At 48.0% G+C, this 21109-nt stretch overlaps 2 protein-coding genes across 5 annotated transcripts in view; both read left to right on the top strand.

Annotated features, from left to right (window-relative positions):
* Nucleotides 1-11860, top strand: part of Thrap3 (thyroid hormone receptor associated protein 3) — a 59827-nt gene extending 47967 nt beyond the window's left edge. For all 4 annotated transcript variants that reach the window (XM_070008743.1, XM_070008744.1, XM_070008741.1 and 1 more), the window contains 5 exons: nucleotides 1519-1603; nucleotides 3866-4053; nucleotides 7884-8082; nucleotides 8735-8878; nucleotides 10331-11860. In XM_070008743.1, the coding sequence (XP_069864844.1) occupies nucleotides 1519-1603; nucleotides 3866-4053; nucleotides 7884-8082; nucleotides 8735-8878; nucleotides 10331-10552 (838 nt within the window). In that variant the 3' untranslated portion in view covers nucleotides 10553-11860. The remainder of the gene's footprint in view (nucleotides 1-1518; nucleotides 1604-3865; nucleotides 4054-7883; nucleotides 8083-8734; nucleotides 8879-10330) is intronic.
* Nucleotides 11861-12752: 892 nt separating this feature from the next.
* On the top strand, nucleotides 12753-21049 carry Sh3d21 (SH3 domain containing 21). Its single transcript, XM_070008699.1, has 16 exons — nucleotides 12753-12796; nucleotides 12980-13137; nucleotides 13223-13295; nucleotides 13516-13634; nucleotides 13851-13941; nucleotides 14111-14166; nucleotides 14252-14297; nucleotides 14378-14478; nucleotides 14585-14671; nucleotides 14870-14912; nucleotides 18706-18799; nucleotides 18892-18944; nucleotides 19040-19134; nucleotides 19260-20014; nucleotides 20091-20154; nucleotides 20236-21049. Exons 1-16 carry the CDS (start codon nucleotides 12793-12795, stop codon nucleotides 20305-20307), a joined length of 1911 nt encoding a protein of 636 aa, XP_069864800.1. The 5' UTR covers nucleotides 12753-12792; the 3' UTR covers nucleotides 20308-21049.
* Nucleotides 21050-21109: the final 60 nt, after the last annotated feature.

Consider the following 21109-nt stretch of genomic DNA (forward strand, 5'->3'; position numbering starts at 1 on the left):
GAATTCTGCTGCCAGTGCAGTTTTAGTCCATGGTTTAGGTTGATACCCTCAGAGTTGAATAATCATGGGGATTCATATTTGAAAGTGGAAGAGACATGTTTTTGAGGACTACAGTTTGTATTAGAATGAAGGAAGACAACTTCTTTTTTTTTTTGGTCGGTCGTGGGACTTGAACTCTGGGCCTGGGCGCTGTCCCTCAGCTCTTCAGCTCAAGGCGAGTGCTCTACCACTTGAGCTACAGTGCCACTTCCAGTTTTCTGGTGGTTTATTGGAGATAGGAGTCTCACAGTCTTTCCTGCCCAGGCTGGCTTTGAACTGCGATCCTCAGATCTCAGCCTCCTGAGTGCTAGGATTACAGGCGTGAGCCACCAGCGCCTGGCGGAAGACAACTTCTTAAAAATAGACTCATAAATTATTGGGAGTGGCACATAGTAACCTGAAATTACTGTGAGCTTTCTCTGGGGGGGGGAAAAGGGGAGAATAAATTCCAGTTTCTCTATGCAAATCCACATATTTTATATGTTCTTTGGGAAGAATTTGCTTGAGTGCTGAAGGAAGAAGCTTGTAGGTTTATCTCAAAGGGCTTAAAAACTAGTCCTCTTCAGGGCTGGGAAGGTGGCTCAGTGGTAGAGTGCTTGCCTTGCATCCATGAGGCCCTGGGTTCGATTCCTCAGCACCACATAAGCAGAAAAAGCTGGAAGTGGAGCTATGACTAGTGGTAGAGTGCTAGCCTTGAGCTGAAAAGCCAAGGGACAGTGCACAGGCCAGAGTTGAGGCCCCACAACCGACCAAAAAAACAAAAACAAAAAAAAAACAAAACTAGGCCTCTTCAAAGAATATCCCATTTGAGGCTCTGAATTGAATCCCCAATTTCATGTGTGTGTGTGTGTGTCTGTCTGTCTCTGTCTTTCACACACACTGGTTATGGGAGTCTGTTCAACACATAGAGATGATTTAGAAGCAAAGTCTTACGTGTAATTCCTTGGCATTCAACTCAGTGAAGAGTATAACCACCATAGATTCAAGATCTTTGGGATGTGTGCCATTTTAGGCAGTTGTTTCTCACCTGTGGCCAGTCATACAGGAGAATAGCTAGCCCATTTGCTCAGATTCTCAAGATGAAAACTGCTTTCGGAGGTTAGCATTAAATAGCTACAGCTGTGAATATACATACAAGTTATAGATGAGCCTGTTTTCCCTGACTAGTGCTATTGGGAAGTGTTGCTCTAGTGCTAACTTATACTTGAGTTTGGTTGAGAACTTGGGGTTTTATTTTTGTGTGTATCCCTCCCTATGTGAGAGTGTAAGTACATAGTTAAGAATATGAGAGGCCTGGAGTGTAGTTCAATGGTGGAGCATGTGTGAGACTCTGGGAATATCCCTCCTACATTGGTAGATGACAAAGCATAATAAAAAGGGATATTTGTGAATCCATTTGGGAACTAGAATATTACCAGTTACTGTTACTCATATCATGGAATAAAAACACAATAAAAATATTTTTGTTTTTAATTTTAGGAGGATAGACATTTCCCCCAGTACATTCAGAAAACATGGTTTGGCTCATGACGAAATGAAAAGTCCCCGGGAACCTGGCTACAAGGTGAACTGTTGATTTGATCAGTATTTCCAACAAAATGAGTGCGTTGGGCATGAACTTGACAGAAATGTGTTTGTTTAAATTACTCTCTACTTAAGTTTGTGTTTTTCTTTTAAGGATGGGCATAATTCTAAAAATGAACTACAAAGGGTTAATTTTTATTAAATGTATCAACAACCTTTGTGAAGTGGTTAGAATATGGTAAATGACCCCAGAGTCTATTGAGGTGAGCTTGAGAAAAAAAAGAGAGGCGTTTTGGAACAAGTGCCCATGATGAGAGAAGAAACTTTTTGTGATATTTTTCTGCTTGTAAGTATTATCAAATCAACTGTCTACATGCACTATTTCCAACCATGATTTCAGAAAGACATGCATGTCAAGGAGAGTGAAATATTCATATCTAATTTAGTAGAGTTTATAATAGTTGGTCCAGTTTTTTTTCTAACATTGTACCATATCTATCACCTGTCAATTATTGTTACTTTTAAAGCAAAGCATTACTTTGATAGCCCAGCTACATTTACAATGATGTACCATAACACTGTTATTAAGAGGTAACAACTTGTGTGCAGTCTTTTACTGTGAAATAACTAGGTGGAGGTTTTTGTTTTTTAAATCTTAATATTTATCAAGCTTCATTCACTTACACAGCTGAGATTAAAATATTTAGCTACTGAAAGAATACTGATTTTTAGGTTTTCCAAATAAATTTATCTTACTGGTTGAATGTGTCAAGGCACTTGTGCACTTTCTGTTCTCTTCCACCCCTCCCCTCCCCGCCCCTCTCTCTGTCTCTCCAAGCACCAGTCATTTTGGCACTAGTAAAACATCAGAAGAAATGCCATCCTCCATGTCTCAAAAGCCACCTCATGCCAGGTGCTCATCCCTGTAATCATAGGTACTCAGGAGGTAGAGATCTGAAGATCACAGTTCAAAGCCAGATCAGGCAGGAAAATCTGTGAGACTGTTTATCTGCAGTTAACCACCAGAAAAACAGAAGTGGCTCTGTGGCTCAAGTGGTAGGGTTCTTTGTCTTGACCTAAATAGCTCAGGGACACAGCATTTGGGCCCAGAGTTCAAGCCCTATGACCAATCAAAAAAATAAATAAATAAAAGCCATCACCTCTTTAGAGGTGCTCTGACTGCCCTGGGGAGCAGTGGCTACCATTGTCTTTTTTTAATCTTTAGAGGATACAGGGGCCCTGTCCCCTTCAGAAAAAAAGCAATAAAATAAGCCTATTGTCACTCTTGTTAATTAAAATTCATTTTTTTCATAAAAAAATTTAATAGTTCATGTAAGTAATAGTGAGTTTATCCCTCCTTTTTTGGGGGGGAGGGACAGTCTTGGGGCTTGAACTCAGGGCCTGGGTGCTGTCCCTGAGCCTCTTTGCGCTCAAGCCTAGTGCTCTACCACTTGAGCCACAGCACCACTTCTGGCTTTTTTACTAGTTTTTTGAAGATAAGAGTAGCTAGGATTACAGGTGTGAGCCACCGGCATCTGGCTCTGAGCAAGCTTATCCTTTCTTTTGCTTCCATGAAACAAATTGTGTTATATATGATGTCCCTCAAACTGCCTTGGCTCTTTACTTCACTGGATTTTCGAGAATTGTTGAGAGACATTGCCAAGAGGAACTTGGTGTGTTGTATACTGCTGCTGCTGTTGCTACCACTGCTGTAGCAGTCATATATCTACAGCACAGTCTGGTGGTTAAACTTTGTAGAAAGTTAGCAAAAAGGTTTTTTGCTTTTTTGCTTTTTCTTAAGCATTTACATGGTATAGCTATTTTATGAATTCTCAATTACAGTTTTCAGTCTCTTCCTTATTAAAATTTTCAATGTAACTCAGCATTTTGGGAGCATGTTTTAAGACTCCTAATGTCTCTTTGTTCTTAGTACTCAAAAGAATTCCAGGAGAATAAGCCATGGGTGGCTGCTACAATATAGGTAGGAGGAGGAGACCATTTCTCCTCTTTAAAAGTAATCACTAAGCTTAAGCCAGTCTTAATCACCTTCCATAGCTGATTTTGGCCATTTCATTTTGCAGACTAGCTAGAATTATTACTGGGCCATAGAGCAGATAAAGTGAGATCCATATCTAGCAAGAAAACTACCATCCTGATCCTTCTGAAGAATTAGCTTGGGTAATAGGCATCATATTCCCAGTGCTTCCTCTGTACTCTTCCATTATTGTAGAAACTGCATTTGAGGGTGGTTGAGTTAGTAGCCCTGAATCCCAAAAACCTTAATTTTGACATCTCTTGGCAGGCCGAGGGAAAATACAAAGATGATCCTGTTGATCTCCGCCTTGATATTGAACGTCGTAAAAAACATAAGGAGAGAGATCTTAAACGAGGTAAATCAAGGGAATCAGTGGACTCAAGAGATTCCAGCCACTCAAGGGAAAGATCAACTGAGAAAACAGAAAAAACTCATAAAGGATCAAAAAAGCAGAAGTATGTAAAGCTCCTTTCTGTTACTCCAGTTCAACTCCTGAGTAAAATCTCTTGTCTGCTCCTTTCAAACTGTTTACACACCAGATCTTTTAGTCAGAGGATTTAGAGATTATGAATTGCAGCAACTTTCATCTTTCATATCATGTAATCTTCAAGGAGATCTCTAGCATCAAAACAACTTTGGTATCTAATTATGATCCTCGTCCAGTGAAGAAACTATAATGTTAATGTCTCAGTCTGCCTACAGGGATTGTGGGGAATTCATTTGGCAATTGTTTTTACATGACCTTTCTCATTGCATCTTTTCATGGGTTGTTCCCATGTTAGAAATGGCTCAGTCATCAAGTGAAAAAAAAAATATACTGGTCAAAGAATTTGGGTAGAGCTAGGTAGGATGATTGTTTATTTTAAATGTCTTTCAAACTAGTTTCATAGACCATTTCAAGAGAGTTGTTCCAAATCTCTCTTAAACAAAGATGGCATTGTTGAAAGTTGTATGTAGAACTGTCTATGCCAAAGTGCTAACATTTCTATTTAGACTACCACCCCCCTCCCCACACACACACCATTTTTTCCCCATGGTGCTGGAGATTGGTCCCAGGGCCTTGCATATGCTAGGCAAGTGTACTACCAGTTGAGAGACACTCCCTAGCTCTCTATTTACATTTTTTAATTTTTCAATCTCTTGATCTGGCAAGGTTTTTTGGGTTCTGGTTTTAGAGCTGATCCTTGGGCTTGAACTTAGGACCAGGTATTATCCTTGATTTTTTTTGGTCATGGGTCTTAAACCCAGGGCCTGGGCAACTGTCTCTAAGCTTTTTTGCTCAAGGCTAGCTCTCTACTACTTGAGCCACAGCTCCCCTTTCATTTTTTAGGTGGTTAATTGGAGAGACGAGTCTCAAGGACTTTCTGCCTGGACTGGTGGTGGTGGTGTCATCTGTCTCTCTGTCTCTCTGTCTCTCTGTGTCATGGGGCCTTAACTCTGGACTTGGGCACTGTCCCTGAGCTCTTCAGCTCAAGTCTAGTGTTCTACCACTTGAGCCACAGTGCTACTTCTGGCTTTTTCTGTTTATGTGGTGCTGAGGAATCGAACCCAGGGCCTCATACATGCAAGGCAAGCACTCTACCACTGAGCCACCATCCCAGCCTCAGCTGGTTTTGTAAAACACAGTCCTCAGATCTCAGCCTCCTGAGAAGCTAGAATTACAGGCATGAGCCACTGGTGTCTGGCTTTCCCTAATCTTTTTTTTTTTTTTTTTTTTTTGGTTGGTCCTGGGGCCTTAATGCTGGGCCTGGGCGCTGTCCCTGAACTCTTCAGCTCAAGGCAAGCACTCTACCACTTGAGCTATAGCACCACTTCAAGCTTTTTCTGCTTATGTGGTGCTGAGGAATCAAACCCAGGGCCTCATTGCATGCAAGGCACTCTACCACTGAGTCACCTTCCCTTGTTTGTTTGTTTGTTTGTTTTTTGCTGGTCCTGGGGCTTAAACTCAGGGCCTGGGTTCTGTCTCTGATGAGCCTCTTTGTGTTCAAAGCTAGCACTCTACCACTTGAGCCACAGTGCCACTTCTGGCTTTTTTGAGTAGTTTATTGGAGATGAGAGTCTCACAGGAATTTTTCTGCCCGGGCTGGCTTTGAACCATGATCCTCAGATCTCAGCCTCTTGAGTAGCTAAGATTAAAAGCAAGAGCTACTGGCACCTGGCTTCTCTAATCTTTTTTTTTTTTTTTTTTTTTGCTTATGGCTAGTCCTCTACCACTTGAGCCTCAGTGTGCTTATGCACACCATACCCGCCTGTTTTTGATCATTTCAGCTGGTTTGTCTAAGATAACACAAAATAAATATCAGCTGACATCAAAATTTGAGTCTTGGCTGGGTGCTGGTGGCTCATACCTGTAATCCGAGCTGGGAAACTGAGCTCTGAGGATTGTGGTTTGGAGGCATTCTGGGTAGGAAAATCCATGAGCCCCATCTCTAGTTAAGCACTAAAAACACTGGAAGTGTAGCTATGGATGGCTCAAATGGTTGACTGCTAGCCTTGAGCAAAAACTTTTGCTCAGGGACTGTGCCCACAACCTGAGTTGATCCAGGACCACCTAGGTGCTGGTGGCTAACGCCTATAATCCTAGCTACTCAGGAGACTGAGATCTGAGGATCACAGTTCAAAGCCAGACTGAGCAGGGGGAAGTCTGTGAGACTTATCTCCAAGAAACCACTCAGAAAACCAGAAGTGGTGCTGTGGCTCAAGTGGTAGAGCTGAGGGACAGCGTTCAGGCCCCACGACTGACCCCCACTCCCCCCCCCCCCAAAAAAAAAGATGCAGGACCAGCACCAAAAAACCCCACAAGACTTGGATCTTTGGTTCTATTTTGTCTTGCATTCCTGAGTTACTTGTGTGTTAGCATCTCTAGCAGCTAAAAGAACTGATAGTTCTGAGCAGGAAGTGGAAATAGTAGTAGTAATCCTCAGCATTGCTATTGTTAGAAAGGGAGTAGAGCCCCTAAACATTTCAAGAGTTGGGACTAGATAACTAGTTCTGATTCCTCTCCGTGGTACACATGTGCAACTGACTTACTGGGTGATCTTGTACTAGTCTCTTAAGTCATAGCATTAGTGACTTGTGGATAAGGGGAGATGATAGCTATATCCTTGCTTTTACTGTGGTATTCTACAGTTCATAGAAACTTTTTTTTTTCTTCTGGTAGTGGAATATGAGCGCTCAGCTGGTACTGTACTGCTTGAGCCATGCCTCTAGCCCAGCTTTTTAAAGTATTTTTGTGAGTGTGTGCCAATCCTAGAGTTTGAACTTAGGACCTGAGCTTTAAAATGCTTAAGGCTAATGCTCTTACCATTTGAACCACAGCTCTACATCTGGCTTTTGTTGGTTAATTGGAGATCAGAGTTTCACAGACATTGTGCCCAGGCTGGCCTTGAACTGTGATCATCAGATTTCAACCTCCTAAGTAGCTAGAATTACAGAAACTGAATAGTGTTTTATATAACTAATAAGAGTCAGAATTGGGGCTCATATTTGGGGCCTTTTGAATCTTGAATTTTTCCTTTATGTGAATACATGTAGAAGACTGGAGGAGAGTAGGCAAAGTATTTTATGTAGTGGAGAACTAAAGGAAAGGAGGATGTTAGGTTACTGATAATTGACTGACATCTCCTATAAGGCCCTCCTTTTTCCTAAGAGCTTGGTCCTTCTGCCACTTTACAGACACATTTAATAACCTCCCCATTTACACCTGGGTTGGCACCAGCCTCTAGTACATAGACAGTGACTCATCATATGAAGCCAGTTTTTCCTAGTCTGTAATTTCCCCCAGATGAAGCAAGGGAATGACTCCAGGAAGTGTTCTGTGCATAATAGCACAACCTGTTGGAGCACAGTAGAAAGTAGTGTAATAGACATTTCATTTCTAGCACCACCATCAGGCAGGTAGTTAATTCCTATTAGTGGGTAGGGGTAAGTGGGTTGGATTGGAATGGTATTTTAAACTGTTACCTTTCATCTTTTCTTTTTTTTGGGGGGGGTGTCCGGTCATAGGGCCTGAACTCTGGGCCTGGGCGCTATCCCTAGCTCAAGGCTAGCACTCTACCACTTGAGCCACAGCACCACTTCTGGCTTTTTTCTTTTTGCTTATGTGGTGCTGAGGAATTGAACCCAGGGCCTCATATGCATGCAAGACAAGCGCTCTATCACTGAGCCACCTTCCCAGCCCTACCTTTAATCTTTTCATCACAGACTCTTGCTGGTTTCTTTGTGATTCTCATCCATGGGGCTCTTTGGACGAGAGGCTTTATTGATTTCCTACCTCTCTTCATAGGAAGCACCGGAGAGCACGAGACCGGTCCAGGTCATCATCGTCCTCTTCCCAGTCCTCTCACTCTTACAAAGCAGAAGAGTACCCTGAGGAGGCAGAGGACAGAGAGGAGAGCACCACAGGCTTTGACAAATCAAGACTGGGGACCAAAGACTTCATGGGTCCAAGTGAAAGAGGAGGCAGCAGAGCTCGGGGAAACTTTGTAAGGCCCATCCCCCTACCCTTTCTCTATGTTCTTGGCTTCCACTAATTTGGAGTATGTTTCATCAGGATATCAGTTTTGTTCCCTCTGATTAAGCAGTCTAGTCCATAGACCCAGATTCTGTGGTTTTTCTAGTCACATTCTCTGGCCTTCCAGTATTATGTTAGAAAGCATTGAAAGGCTTCCCCATTCAGAATTTTCTCAACTCTGAATCCATGGCCTTTGGGCCATGTGTACACTCTGAGCCGTGGACTTGAACAGGAAGGCCTGACTAAAAGATTAATTGTCCATCCTATGCCTGGAAAGCCTTTCCCCAGAATGCAAGAAGTTTCCTTTTTTTCTTTTTCTTTTTCTTTTTTTTTTTTTTTTTTGGTCAGTCATGGGGCTTGAACTGTCAATAGGCCTGAGCACTGTCCCTGAGCAATTCAGCTCGAGGCAAGCGCTCTACCACTTGAGCCTTGTGCCACTTCCAGTTTTCTCGTGGTTAATTGGAGATAGGAGTCTCACAGGCTTTCCTGCCCAGGCTGGCTTTGAACCTTAATTCTCAGCTGTCAGCCTCCTGAGTAGTTAGGATTATAGGTGTGAGCCGCCAACCTCCAGCTTGCAAGGAGTTTTTCTACTAACAGGAACCTTGGTTCCTTTTCTCCCACAGCAATTTCGAGCCAGAGGAAGAGGCTGGGGCAGAGGCAACTACTCTGGTAACAACAACAACAATAGCAACAATGACTTTCAAAAGAGAAGCCGAGAAGAGGAATGGGATCCAGAGTACACACCCAAAAGCAAGAAGTATTACTTGGTAGGTATCTGGGCCTAATTGGGAAGGTGTAGAGAGCCCTTGGCACATGTAGTAGATGATTCCAATGTCTTAATTGGTCTGTCCAGCACTGTGATTAAATTCATGTGCAGGTGTATTGCACTGGAAATGTATACTTGCTTCATAGTAGCACTGTTTTCTAGAGAGGTAAGTAATTCTTGGCTCTAATAGGGTTTATCATCTAAGACATTTATGGATTCTGGATAAGCCTAGTCTTGTTTTACTGCTCATGTCTTGTATCATTCAGAAGTGCAGGATTGACAGGAAACCATCTCCAGATCTCTTATCTTCTCTTTTTGGTTGGTCATGGGGCTTGAACTCTGGGCCTGGGCACACTGTCCCTCAGCTCTTCAGCTCAAGGTGAGCGCTCTACCACTTGAACCACAGCACCACTTCTGGTTTTCTGAGTGGTTGGAGATAAGAATCTCACAGAATTTCCTACCTGGGCTGGCTTTGAACTGCAATCTTCATCTCTCAGCTTCCTGAATAGCTAATATTACAAGTGTGAGCCACCAACACCTCTGGAATAGAATGTTACTAAAATTTCTATCATTTAAACTTTCATACTTATGATCTCTCATGTTGGGGCATTTGTAAAGTGAGTTATCTGGTCAGGAAGTGAGATTTCTTGGCCTTCCTGTGTTAGAGCAGGCCCAAATCAAGCAGGTATGATTGAGTATTGGACCAAGGTAAAGCTGAGTCTCCATCTCTTACCAAAATGACTGACATGAGTCTATATTGTCAGTTCCACGGTTTGGGAACAGGTTTCTGAGTGGATGGCTGCATCCCTACTCTCCCTTTCCTAGGGTTATTGGAAGCTGCTTGGAGGCTTCTATAAGGGTATCTGTCTGTCTGTCTGTCATGGGGCTTGAACTCTAGGCATGGGAGCTTTCCCTGCCCCCTACAGCTCAAGGTGAGTGCTCTACTGCTTGAGCCACAGCACCACTTGCGGTTTTCTAGTAGTTAATTGGAGGTAAGAGTCTCACAGACTTTCCTGCCTGGGCTGGCTTTGAACTATGATCCTTAGATTTCAGCCTCTTAAGTAGCTGGGATTACAGGCGTGAGCCACTGGCACTTGTATTCATCTCTAGGGAAGTATTTCTGGCTGGAGCTAGGATAGGTGCTGGAGTTGATAGTGGAGGTCAGACCTTGTTGTGGAAGGAAAGATTAAAGCCCTTTCCTTACCTCTTATTTGCCACTTTAAGGCATCTTGCTTGTCTGGTCCCTTCATTGTGGTATACAAAAGCCTTGGTCAAAAGAAGATGGCACTCAGCCTAAGGCCCTAGCTTGTGTGAAGTCAAGCGTCTGTCTTAATATGTCACACTGCTTCCTGTGTTTTGGATGGGTACATAGGGAGGAAAAGATAGTTGGGTACATTTTGGTGGCTATAGAGAAAAGATCTATAACACTCATGGCAATTTTCTTCCCCCTCAGCATGATGACCGAGAAGGTGAAGGCAGTGACAAGTGGGTGAGCCGGGGCCGGGGCAGAGGAGCCTTCCCTCGGGGCCGAGGTCGGTTCATGTTCCGGAAATCCAGTACCAGTCCCAAATGGGCCCATGACAAATTCAGCGGAGAGGAAGGGGAGATTGAAGATGACGAGAGTGGTACAGAGAACCGAGAAGAAAAGGATAGTCTACAGCCCACAACTGAGTAGGGGCCACACTTGATGGGAGCCCTTGCCCAGGGGTGAGAGGCGCTGGTAGAGGCTGACAAGGAGCATAAATAAAGAAGCCTTGGAGATTCTGAAAACCCCACCCCCCACCAGCCCCACAGAAGCCTTCCACAGCAGAAAGCTTCCCTGCGCCCCATCCCACTGAATAGAGAAGACCTGCCTGCTACGGAGCGAGGGCTCAGGCCCGGGTTTGATCAGAACACCACCCATCAGGCTCTAGCTGTGTTTCTTGTTTCTTGTTAGTGTGTGGTGGGGGCTGGGATAGGGAGGGAGAGCGACGCAGATGCTTGGATTTGGTTTGTTACTTATAGAAACCAACAGTTTTGTTCTTGATTTCATTTGGAGCGGATACTTATTTGATTTTTTTTCCCAATCTCTTTCTTGTCCTGATTTTAAAAGCCCTTTTACCCTCCCTTTTTTCTTTCTTTTTAGAGATATGTAGTATTAGCAGAAAGATTTAATTTGGGCAACTGATTCTTGAGAAAAGCATGTGAATAAACATTGAAGTGTTCACCTCAGTTTGGGACCAAACTGCTTGTATCTTTGTAAAAATCAGTTTTGTATGTCAAGGAGGAGTTTAAGGCCTTTCTGACCACCGTGTGTTCCCCTTTCTGTGCAGCCTTGTATCACATGGAGTTGCTCCTGACCACTCCCCATACGTCCCTGCTCCTGTATTTTCTGATTTCTGGGCTGGGCTTCCCATTCTCTACCAGCAGCTCCAGTATCCCAAACTTTCTAGTCTTGCTGATCCTCAGCACCAGGGGTGGAAACTGGAGGGCAGTTTCTGGTCTCTTTTCTAAGAAACTTCTGACTTCTATTATCTTTACAAATATAAGATGAGAAAATAATTTTTTCAATATTTTTTATTAATCTTTTTATAAAATGAAAAGAAACTCCTATGATGAGTTAAGGAAGGTGGTTATGGCTGGGTGGTTTGTAGGGTTGTGTGGTTTTTGTTTTTGTTTTTTTTTCTTTTTAACCTTAAGCTTTAAATTGAAACATTCTCAACTGTTGGGGGGGGGGACATCCTCTTAAAATGGGTCCTTGTGCTTGCCTTCTGGGGAGGCTGTCCTGAGCAGGTGAATCATATGGCATTTGTTATATATGGACTGCACCCTCCTACTCCCCCCAACCTCGGGTTGTGCTACTTTCCCCTTACTTTGCTACCTTTCTATAGTTAAGTTGGTTTTACTTGAATGATTCATATTTAGGGGAAAAAGGAAAACACCTTTAAGATTTGTTTCAACTCCTCCTGCAAATAAAAATAATAAATGAAGTGGCAGATCTTAACTGGGCTGTTCATTGTTCCGAGTGTGTGAATGTGTCTATGCGGATGGAGTGGCAGGTACTCCCACAGCAGTTTCAGGATACCTTAAGGTCAAGAACTTGGAGATGGTGCCTGCTGAACTGCCACTAGGCTGGTCCTCTTGTGGCCTGCATTCAGCTGATCCCTGGGAGGAATTTGAGCCAAACATACTTTCTGTGCCCAGTAGTTTTGCTGCAGCTTGAGCCTTGGATGCCCTGTGAAGCAGACTTTTTTTAAAAATTGCTGAACAAGGACTTTGACTGCTTGTGTGGTTTGTCAGGGGTTAAAGGGCTATGGTTAGCTGTCTGGGCCTTCCTTAAGTCGTTTATCTAGCAGTTAGCTTGAATCTGAGCTTAGCCCAACTGGGGCTGGCAGGTAGGTGGGTCCTAACCTTCAGACTTGCTAGCACTGGGCTTGACTATAAACTCAAAGTTCATTCTTCCTGCCTCCCTCCACACACAGCCCCATCTGCACCTAGGCAAGGCTGCAGAGCAAGAATGGGGACCAGAGTAGACCGTACTTAAAGCCGCTCGTTGCCTGTTGTAGGGTGGGGCACCCTGGTATGTACCACTCCCCGCCTTCCCCTGCAGCCAAAGGCTTGCAGGCCAGAAGTTGGCATCTACCTGGCATCCAGGTAGATGATAGGAGCCTCCTGGCCTTGGCCGGGAGAAGGAAAGGCCACTAAACTAGAAGTTATGTAGGCGGGGACGAGCTAGTGTGGGAGCTGAGACCCTGCTGTCATCCAGTTGGGACTGAACCTGTTGAGCCAGGCCGCCCCCTCGGCACCGGGAGCCTGACCTATGGCTGGTGTCTCCGCCTCCTGGGCTCTATCGTATTACAGTACGTCCCACCCTAACCCGGTCCAGTCCGGGGCCACCAGCTTGACGACCTGGCTCGGGAGGACACCTCGGAAGCCATGGGTATGTGTGGAGGGCTTGACTGTTAATGTGCAATGGCGTGGAGCGATAAAACCACCCCACCCGGCCCTCCCGCCGACCTCTACGCGGAGTGGAGTCGGGTTGGTCTGGGCCGCGCCCGCCAAGGCTGGCCAGTCCCGTCTGGGCCTTTCTGAGCCGCGCCCTCACCGGGCCCTCCGCCCGCAGAGGTCCTGGTCCTGGCCGGATACCGCGCGCAGAAGGAGGGCGAGCTGAGCCTGGAGCCCGGGGACGTGATCCGGCAGGTGCGCCAGGGGCCCGCCCGGGGCTGGCTGCGCGGAGAGCTGGGCGGCCATTGTGGCCTCTTCCCCAAGCGCCTGGTTCAGGTGAGGCCCGGCCCGGAACGCCTTGCGGGGCACCTCCCCGCGCGCCGCCCAAAGGCTGAGCCCCCTTCCTGTGCGCTCATTCCAGGAGATCCCAGAGGCCCTGCGAGGCCCCGGGGAGGCGCGAAAACCGCGCTGCCCGCGCCGCCCGCGCCACCCAGGTAAACCCGGCGCGGGAGGATGGGGCGCGGCCCTGGGAGGGGCCGTGAGGTCGCTTTGCGATCTGTGATTGGTTCTGAGTACAATGCCCCGCCCAAGGGCGGGGCTTGGAAGCACTAAAGGTCGGGCTAGAGGCTCGTCCCTCCTTCAGCTCCTGGGACTCGGGCCCCCTCTTAAGCTGCAGCCCTCCCTCCCCCGCCCCCCCGCATTCCTGTGATCCAGGTCACCCCACCAAATCTTGGGGCTCCCAAAGATGGTGCAAAGTGAACTTCAACTACAATCCAGAGCAGAAGGACGAGCTAAAGCTGCAAGCTGGGGAGACTGTGGAAATGATAAAGGAGGTGAGGGGATGAGGGGATGAGAGGGTTTGGGGGAGATGATGCGGTGTCTCACTAGCCAGGGGAGTTGAGCGGAATGAGAGTGGGGGCGATGGGAATGGTGAGAGGTGCCGAGAAGGGGAACGAGGGACCAGGGGAGCTGGGGGTATTCAACAGAAGTGAGGGCACAGAGCCCCTTGGGGCAGAACCAGATGCCCCTGCGTCCTCCCTCCTCCCTAGATTGAGGACGGCTGGTGGCTGGGGAAGAAGAACGGGCAGCTGGGAGCCTTTCCATCCAACTTTGTGGAGTTGCTGGACAGTGGGCCCCCAAGTGAGACGAACCCGCGACCCCTTCTGGGACCAGACTCTATTTCCAATGACCCTCCCAGTAACATGAGCCTGTGTCTGTGATGCACGTATCCTGACCCTGAAACCCTTCTTGATGCCCCTCCCATGCCTTAACTGAATTAGCATGTCCCTAACTTTGCTATTCCCACCAGGCCTTGGTAACCTAGATATGCCTTCAATCGGTCCTGATCCCCAGCGACATTCCAAGGTAAATCTGGTCATAGTGGGCCAAGAGGTGGTGAGTTATTGGGATGGTATTAAGCTCATCTTCTCTCTTGCCCCTCTCCTACTAGCTGAGCAGCCTGACCTATGACAGCCCTCCAGATTACCTGCAGACAGGTGAGCACCCAGCCAAAGGGAGGGGAAACCATTAGCCTAATAAATGAGGGTTAGCTCCAATGGACTGGCCTTTCCCTCAGCCTTCTGCCCTGAGACCTGCAGGGTCCTGTTTGACTATGAGCCAGAGGCCCCAGACGAGTTGGCACTGCGGAGAGGAGACTTGGTGAAAGTTCTAAGGAAGGTGTGAGGATACTTGGGAGGACCCAGGAGAGGAGGTTGTGAAGGAGTGGGACCCAAGGGAGAGGAGCTACAGGAATGGCTCACCTCCCACTTCATGTTTCTCTTAGACCACAGAGGACAAGGGCTGGTGGGAAGGAGAGTGTCAAGGCAGAAGAGGAGTTTTTCCAGACAACTTTGTGCTGCCACCACCCCCAGTAAGTTCAGAGCTGGGCCCTCAGGTGGCATGGGGAAAGCTATTTTGGACAAACAGAATCATTGCACTTCCTGGAAATAGAAGGGCATATAGGCCAGGCTTCCTAAAAGCATCTAAGGTATAGTGTTGTCTAGAGAGTCACCCAAGCTTAGACATGAGGGGACTTCTCTTTGGATTCTGGCACTTCTTTTCTCTCTAGATCAAGAGGCTGGTGACACGGAAAGGGCTACCTCAGGAATCAGGTGGGTACCCAGGGAGTCTGGGGTTGGGATTGATTTCTGGAAGATCCACCACTCCAGTTGCCCATAAACACCTGAAGTTTCCCCAGTGGTCCAGTATACAATGGGGCCCCCTCCCTTGTTGGTCAAGGACCTGACAAGAATGTGAGTCAGAAGTGTGTCAAGGCTGGGAATGTGGCTTAGTGGTAGAGTGCTTGACTAGCATGCATGAAGCCCTCGGTTCAATTCCTCAGTACCACATAAAAAGAAAAAGCCAGAAGTAGCACTGTGGCTTAGAGCAAAAGCTCAGGGACAGTGCCCTGGCCCCGAGTTCAAGCCCCAGGACTGGCAAAAAAAAAATTCATATGTTTGTATGTTAGCATGTGTCAGAATGTGGTTATCAACATTCTCCATGGATGGGCCATGAGTCCATGAGACTGTACATGTGTTTATGTGTCTTGTAAGTTTGTCAGGGAATAGCTCTCTGTGTATATCTGTGTGACTGAAGTGATATGTCTCTTGACTTACCTTTCAATAGGCATTGGACACCAAAATATACATATGTAAATAATTAATACCCATTATCTATCTGAAGATTGAAGCCAGCCTGGGCATATAAATCCATCTGAAAGACTCTCATCTCCAATTAACCAGCAAAAGATTGGAAATGGAGATGTGGCTCAAGTGGTAAAGCGCCAGCCTTGAGCAGAAAAAGCTAATAAGAGCACAAGGCCTTCCTGATTCAAGCTCTAGGGCTGGCACAAAAAGAAAGAAAGAAAAAAAAAAAGCCGGTGCCGGTGGCTCATGCCTGTAATTCTTGCTACTCAGGAGGCTGAGATCTGAGGGTCACACAGTTCAAAACCAGCCGAGCAGGAAAGTCCATTGAGACTCTTATCTCCAATTAACCACCAGAAAATTGGAAGTGGTGCTGTAGCTCAAGTGGTAGAATACCTACTGTGAGCCAGAAAGCTGAGCAAGCCCAAGACCCTGAGTTCAAGCCCAAGTACCAGCAAAAAGAAAAAGTTTGTGGAAGCATTATTATTTTTGTCAGTAACAGGGTAGGAACTCAGGGCCTCCTAGAGTTTTTTTTTTTTTTTTTGTCAATTACCTTGAGCTCTTTAGCTCAAGGTAAGCACTCTACCACTTTAGCCACACCTCCAGAGTGGTATTTTGTGGTTAATTGGAGATAAGAGTTCCATACTCATGGACCTTTCTGCCCTGGGCTAGCTTTGAACTGAGATCCTGAGATCTCAGCATTCACTGTGGACTCATTTCCCATTTTCCTGGTTCTGAATAATTTTATAGTTCTTTATACACTTCAAATACCAATCCTTTATGGGAATACATGTTACCCATGATTTATCTCGTGGCTTGTCCTCAACCAAGGCTGTGGAGCTGCTGGTCCACACAGTGTCCCCACCCTGCTGCAGACATCCTCGGGCAGCAGGCAGAAGGCAGGCATGGGAGCAGCACGAACACCATCACTTATAAATGCTTCTTGACTTTTCTTTTCCCTTGGACAATTTCCTAGAGCATGACGTGGTCATTTTGACATTTTTATCCAGCTTTTTAGTTGCCTTTCTGGTAGAGGACTTGTCAATCACCTGATCAGAAGATTGCTCTGAAGTTCCCACTCCTCAGTGCACTTTTGGTTTACTAAATCTCTCTAGCTTTTTGACTCTATTTAGTCTGCTGTTTAACCTATACAAGAAATATGCTGAACATACACAGGTAAATAATGGGTTTGCATGGTTTCCTCCCAACACCCAGAATGCTCTTCTCATCTCCACTAGATCAGTTCTCACTTGTTTTCCAAAACTGCCTATTTGTTCCTGATGGGCGCTTTGTTGCATCCACATCCTTAATTTAAAATATTTTATACATAGCTATGTCTGTGGTATACTGGATGCTATATGGTAGGCCTCAGTAGCCTGTCTTCCTGAGTATTTTATGATCTATTTCCCCCCTGGTTCTGGGGTTGGAACTCAGGTGCTGTCATGCTTGTTCAGATTGCTTGCTCAAAGGTGGTGCTCTAGGCTGGGAATGTGGCTTAGTGGTAGAGTGCTAGCCTTGAGCAAAAGAAGCTCAGGAGCAGTGTCCAGGTCCTGAGTTCAAGCCCCAGGAATAGAAAAAAAAAAAGTGGTGCTCTCCTATTTGAGCTATGCCACTAGCCCAGACTTTTGCTGGTTAATTGGAGATGTCTTATGTTCTGCCCAGACTGGTTTCTAACTCCTATCCAGGTCTTGGCCTCCTGAGTAGCTAAGATTATATCATGAGCCTCTGGCAACTGTCCTATGATCTTTCTTTCTGAGCTCATGATCTGATATTATCTGTGAGAACTCTGTTCCATGCCTGAGGCCTCAGACTCAGGAGCCATAGAGTTGACTTACCTACCCTCTCACATAGGCCTTTCTGGCCTAAGTTCCCCCCCCCCCGCTTTTTTTTTTGGGGGGGGGGTCCAGTCATGGGGCCTGAACTCTGGGCCTAGGCACTGTCCCTCAGCTCTTCAGCTCAAGGCTAGTGCTCTACCACTTGAGCCACAGTACCACTTCCGGCTGTTTTCTTTTTGCTTATGTGGTGCTGAGGAATCGAACCCAGGGCCTTAGGCATGCAAGGGAAGCACTACCACTGAGCCACCTTCCCAGCCCCAGTTCCCCCCTTTTTTTGTGTGTACTTCTACTCTCTTTTAAGTGGAGAAAATGTGGGAAAGCTGTGTCCTAAGCAGGATCTATATGCTGTCTGGTGGGAGGGCCTACAGAATACCTAATCAGCCATATGGCCTGGTTAAGGCATACTGAGCTCTGACTCCCTGCCAAGTAGTCATTTGCTCCAGCCTCATAACAATCCTACATAGTTGTACTATCTATGCTTCATCAATGAGGACAGTGGGACACAGGTTACCTGTACACAGAAAGGAGCTGGAATGTAAAGTCTGCTGTCTGGCTGAGACTCCCTGCTCTCACTCCCCATGGCTCACTGTCAGTGGAACTGTGTTTGTAGCTATCTTTGTAATCTTGTGTGTTAGCATGTACGCACATACCAGAGTGGCTGCTGGTGTGTCTATGGACATGAATGTCACATGTCTGATGCCCTCGATGTCCCCTCATAGTGGCCTTCTCTAACCACCCCCATTTAAAACTGTATACTGGGCTGGGAAAGTGTGGTGTAGAGTGCTTGCCTCCCATGCATGAGGCCCTGGGTTCGATTCCTCAGCACCACATAAAGAGAAACAGCCAGAAATGGTGCTATGGCTCAAGTGGTAGAACACTAGCCTTGAGCGGAAGAGCTCATGGACAGCCGTCAGACTCAGAGTTCAAGATCCATGACTGACAAAATAAATAGATAAAACTGTATGCTCGTGAGCTGGGCGACAATGGCCCAAGCTTGTAATCCTAGCTACTGGGGAGACTGAGATCTGAGGATCGCGGTTCAAAGCCAGCCCAGGGAAGGAAAAGTGGTGAAAATCTTACCTCCAATAAACCACCAGAAAACTGGAAGTGGCACTGTGGCTTAAGTGGTAGAGCACTAGCCTTGTGCTGAAGAGCTGAGGGACAGCTCTCAGGCCCAGAGTTCAAGCCCCATGACTGACAAAAATAAATAAATAAATAAAACTATACTCATGGTACTATATAACCTATACTACATAACCTGCAGTCATCCTAGCTATTTAATTCCTTTAGAACTAGGATCTCACTTGAGCCCAAGAGTTCAAGATTAGCCTAGGCTACATAGTGAGAGCCCAGCAGCACAGGGCCAGGGACTGTTAGGTGGATGGATGAGTAAAAAAAAATTACTTCACTCTTTTCTTTCCTCCCAGCTCTCGTTAAGGAACCCAAAAAAACGATGCCCAGACCATCCGTCTCTACTACCAAGAAGCTGACAGCAACTACTTCTTTACCCAGCAAAGCAAAGTATGGAGCAGGGGGGCATTAGGGCAGGAGGAGGGCACAAAGGAAATGCTTTCCCTGCTGCCATGTCAGGGCTGATGGGGAACATGTTCCAGGATGCCTTGGATACCCAATGGGGATGGGCAGAAGCGCCCCTCCAGAGACTCTGGTGAGAGCCTCCTTCCCCCAGCTGGGGAGGCCTGGGGGGAGAGGGTGGTATGCTGGGATTAGAGATTAGCAGACCCTGAGGTCCTGTTTCCATAGGTGCCAATGGCAACTTCCTCAGTGGAGGTCCAGGGCAACCTGGCAAGAAGCGATCCAGAACCCTGGCTCCTGGGCAGCACCCTACACCCAGTCAGGTGAGAGGTAGGAGGCAGCGTGGGAGAGGGAACACTGGGTAGAGGCCGGTAGCCAGGGGTGTGGTGTGCAAGGGCAGAGGAGAGTCAGGTGGAGCGTGCAGCTGAGCTCACCCCCATTGCCACAGGAGGAAGAGCAGAGAAGGCTGGCAAAGAGCTCTTCCAGGAACAAAACCCCCACGGGGGATAAGATCACCAACCCAGAGAAGACCCTACCTCTCCATGAGGTCTCCAGCCTAAAGAAGACGACCCGGTCTCTGAACAGGGCCTCCAGTGTGCAGAAAGTCTCTTCTATGGATAAGACCCCTGCTTTAGAAACCCCATCTAAGGATGAAGCCCCTGACCCAAAGGTCCCTTGGGAGGACAAAGCCCTCACCCCAGAAAAGCCGTTGACTCCTGAGCAGGTGCTTTCTGAAGACATCGCCCCCAGAGACACCCAGATACATCACTTCTCCCCGGAGGAAAGCCCGCAGAGGGCGACGTCTGGAGAGCCCTCCCAGAGCCATCACGGCTTTGAGGGCTGCGTCTGTATGAGTAAACAGGGGGACAGCTCCCCACTGCAGTCTAAGCTTGAGCCTTCCCAGGGAGAGGCCACAACTTTCCTTCATGCCAACAATGACACTACTCCGACATTGGAGGCGCCCCCCACAGAACCCCTCAGAGCGGTGACCCCTGAGGAGCAGATGCCTCCGAAAGAGAGATCTTCCACTCCCCAGACACCACAGACCACGAAGCAGACTCAAGATGCCCAAGAGACTCCCGCCCTTCATTCCCGGGGCCCGCAAAACTCCGAGAGCAAGAATGACCGGGCGGATGGAGTGGCACTGAAGGAGGAAGTGGAGTCCCTCAGGAGCGCGTTAGAGCTGCTGCAGCTGCAGCTGGAGTGAGTGGCGGCGGCCGGGGGAGAGGGAGGGGTGTCCGCCCCCCATCCCCACCTCACCTGCGCTTCCCGTCCCCAGGAAGCAAATGACTGACGTCTGGGAGGAGCTGAACCGCGAGAGGGAGAAGCGCCTTTGGCTGGAGGTGGGTGGGGCTGCAGGCCCGGGCGGGAGGGCGGGAGGCCCGGGCCCAGCCCTGACCCCCCCCCCCCTTTCTCCCAACTAGGCTCAGATGCTGCGGAAGTCAGAGAAGTCTCCACCACCGAGTTTCAAGCACGCGCAGACGCAGACGCGGTGAGGGCGGGCGCGGAGGAGCCTCCGTCGGGCTCTGGCATCCCAGTCGGTGCGCACAGCTTTGGGAAACGCAAGGAAGTAAACTGGCCTGCCTGCCGCCTGCCTGCCACTCGGAGCTGGGGGGGGGGGTCGGGCGGGACGGGGCGGGGCGGGGCCGCCCCAGCCCGGCCCCTGGAATTCCTGGAGGTCTCGGGCGGGCACATCTGGCCCACATGTGGCTCCCATTACGGTTCCCAAAGCCTGCGCGGCTATTTTTATCCACCGGATGGAGGGGGGCGGAGCAGAGGGTGTCTCCTTCAAGACGCCAGCCCTGCGCTGGACCTCGGCGGCGGCGGGCTGGGGAGAGCCACAGCCGGCCCATTCCGGAATCCAGCTGTGCAGCCGGAGCTGGGCTGGGAGCCCGACCCCTCCCAGGCGGCCACGCCCGCTTGCTGCCCAGAGGAACTCCGGTCCACTCGGTCCACCTCGGCCCAGATAGGAGCTCCACCTGTAGCCTAGCTCAGGCACGCGTGCTTACACTGGGGCTGCCACCCTTAGCGTCACGGCCGGGCTCCGCGGGCCTGCTGCGTGTGACTGCAATTATGCCCGAGTCTAGGGCACAGTGCGGCCACAGGGACGTGTGCCCAAGCGTTTGCTGTAGGAATGCATGTGAGCGAGGGCGTGCTGTTGTCCTGTGTGAGCTGGAGAGGGGCGAGGTGTCTGTGAAGTGACGTGGGGGGGGGCAGCGGTCGTGGATCCTTGGGACTCCAGTAAGGCCTAGCTGCGTGGCAGGAGCCTGGGGACCCATTGGAGGCAAAGGCAACCGA

This window comes from Dipodomys merriami, unplaced genomic scaffold (assembly GCF_024711535.1).
Source record: "Dipodomys merriami isolate MVZ:Mamm:240054 unplaced genomic scaffold, mDipMer1.0.p SCAF_71, whole genome shotgun sequence".
Lineage (NCBI taxonomy): Eukaryota > Metazoa > Chordata > Mammalia > Rodentia > Heteromyidae > Dipodomys > Dipodomys merriami.

Excerpts from the sequence above, each read along its gene's own strand:
- Sh3d21 (XM_070008699.1), top strand. Across the intron at positions 13,635-13,850 it reads CTGTGGAAATGATAAAGGAG|ATTGAGGACGGCTGGTGGCT; the intron begins GTGAGGGGATGA and ends CCTCCTCCCTAG. Across the intron at positions 14,479-14,584 it reads TGGTGAAAGTTCTAAGGAAG|ACCACAGAGGACAAGGGCTG; the intron begins GTGTGAGGATAC and ends TGTTTCTCTTAG.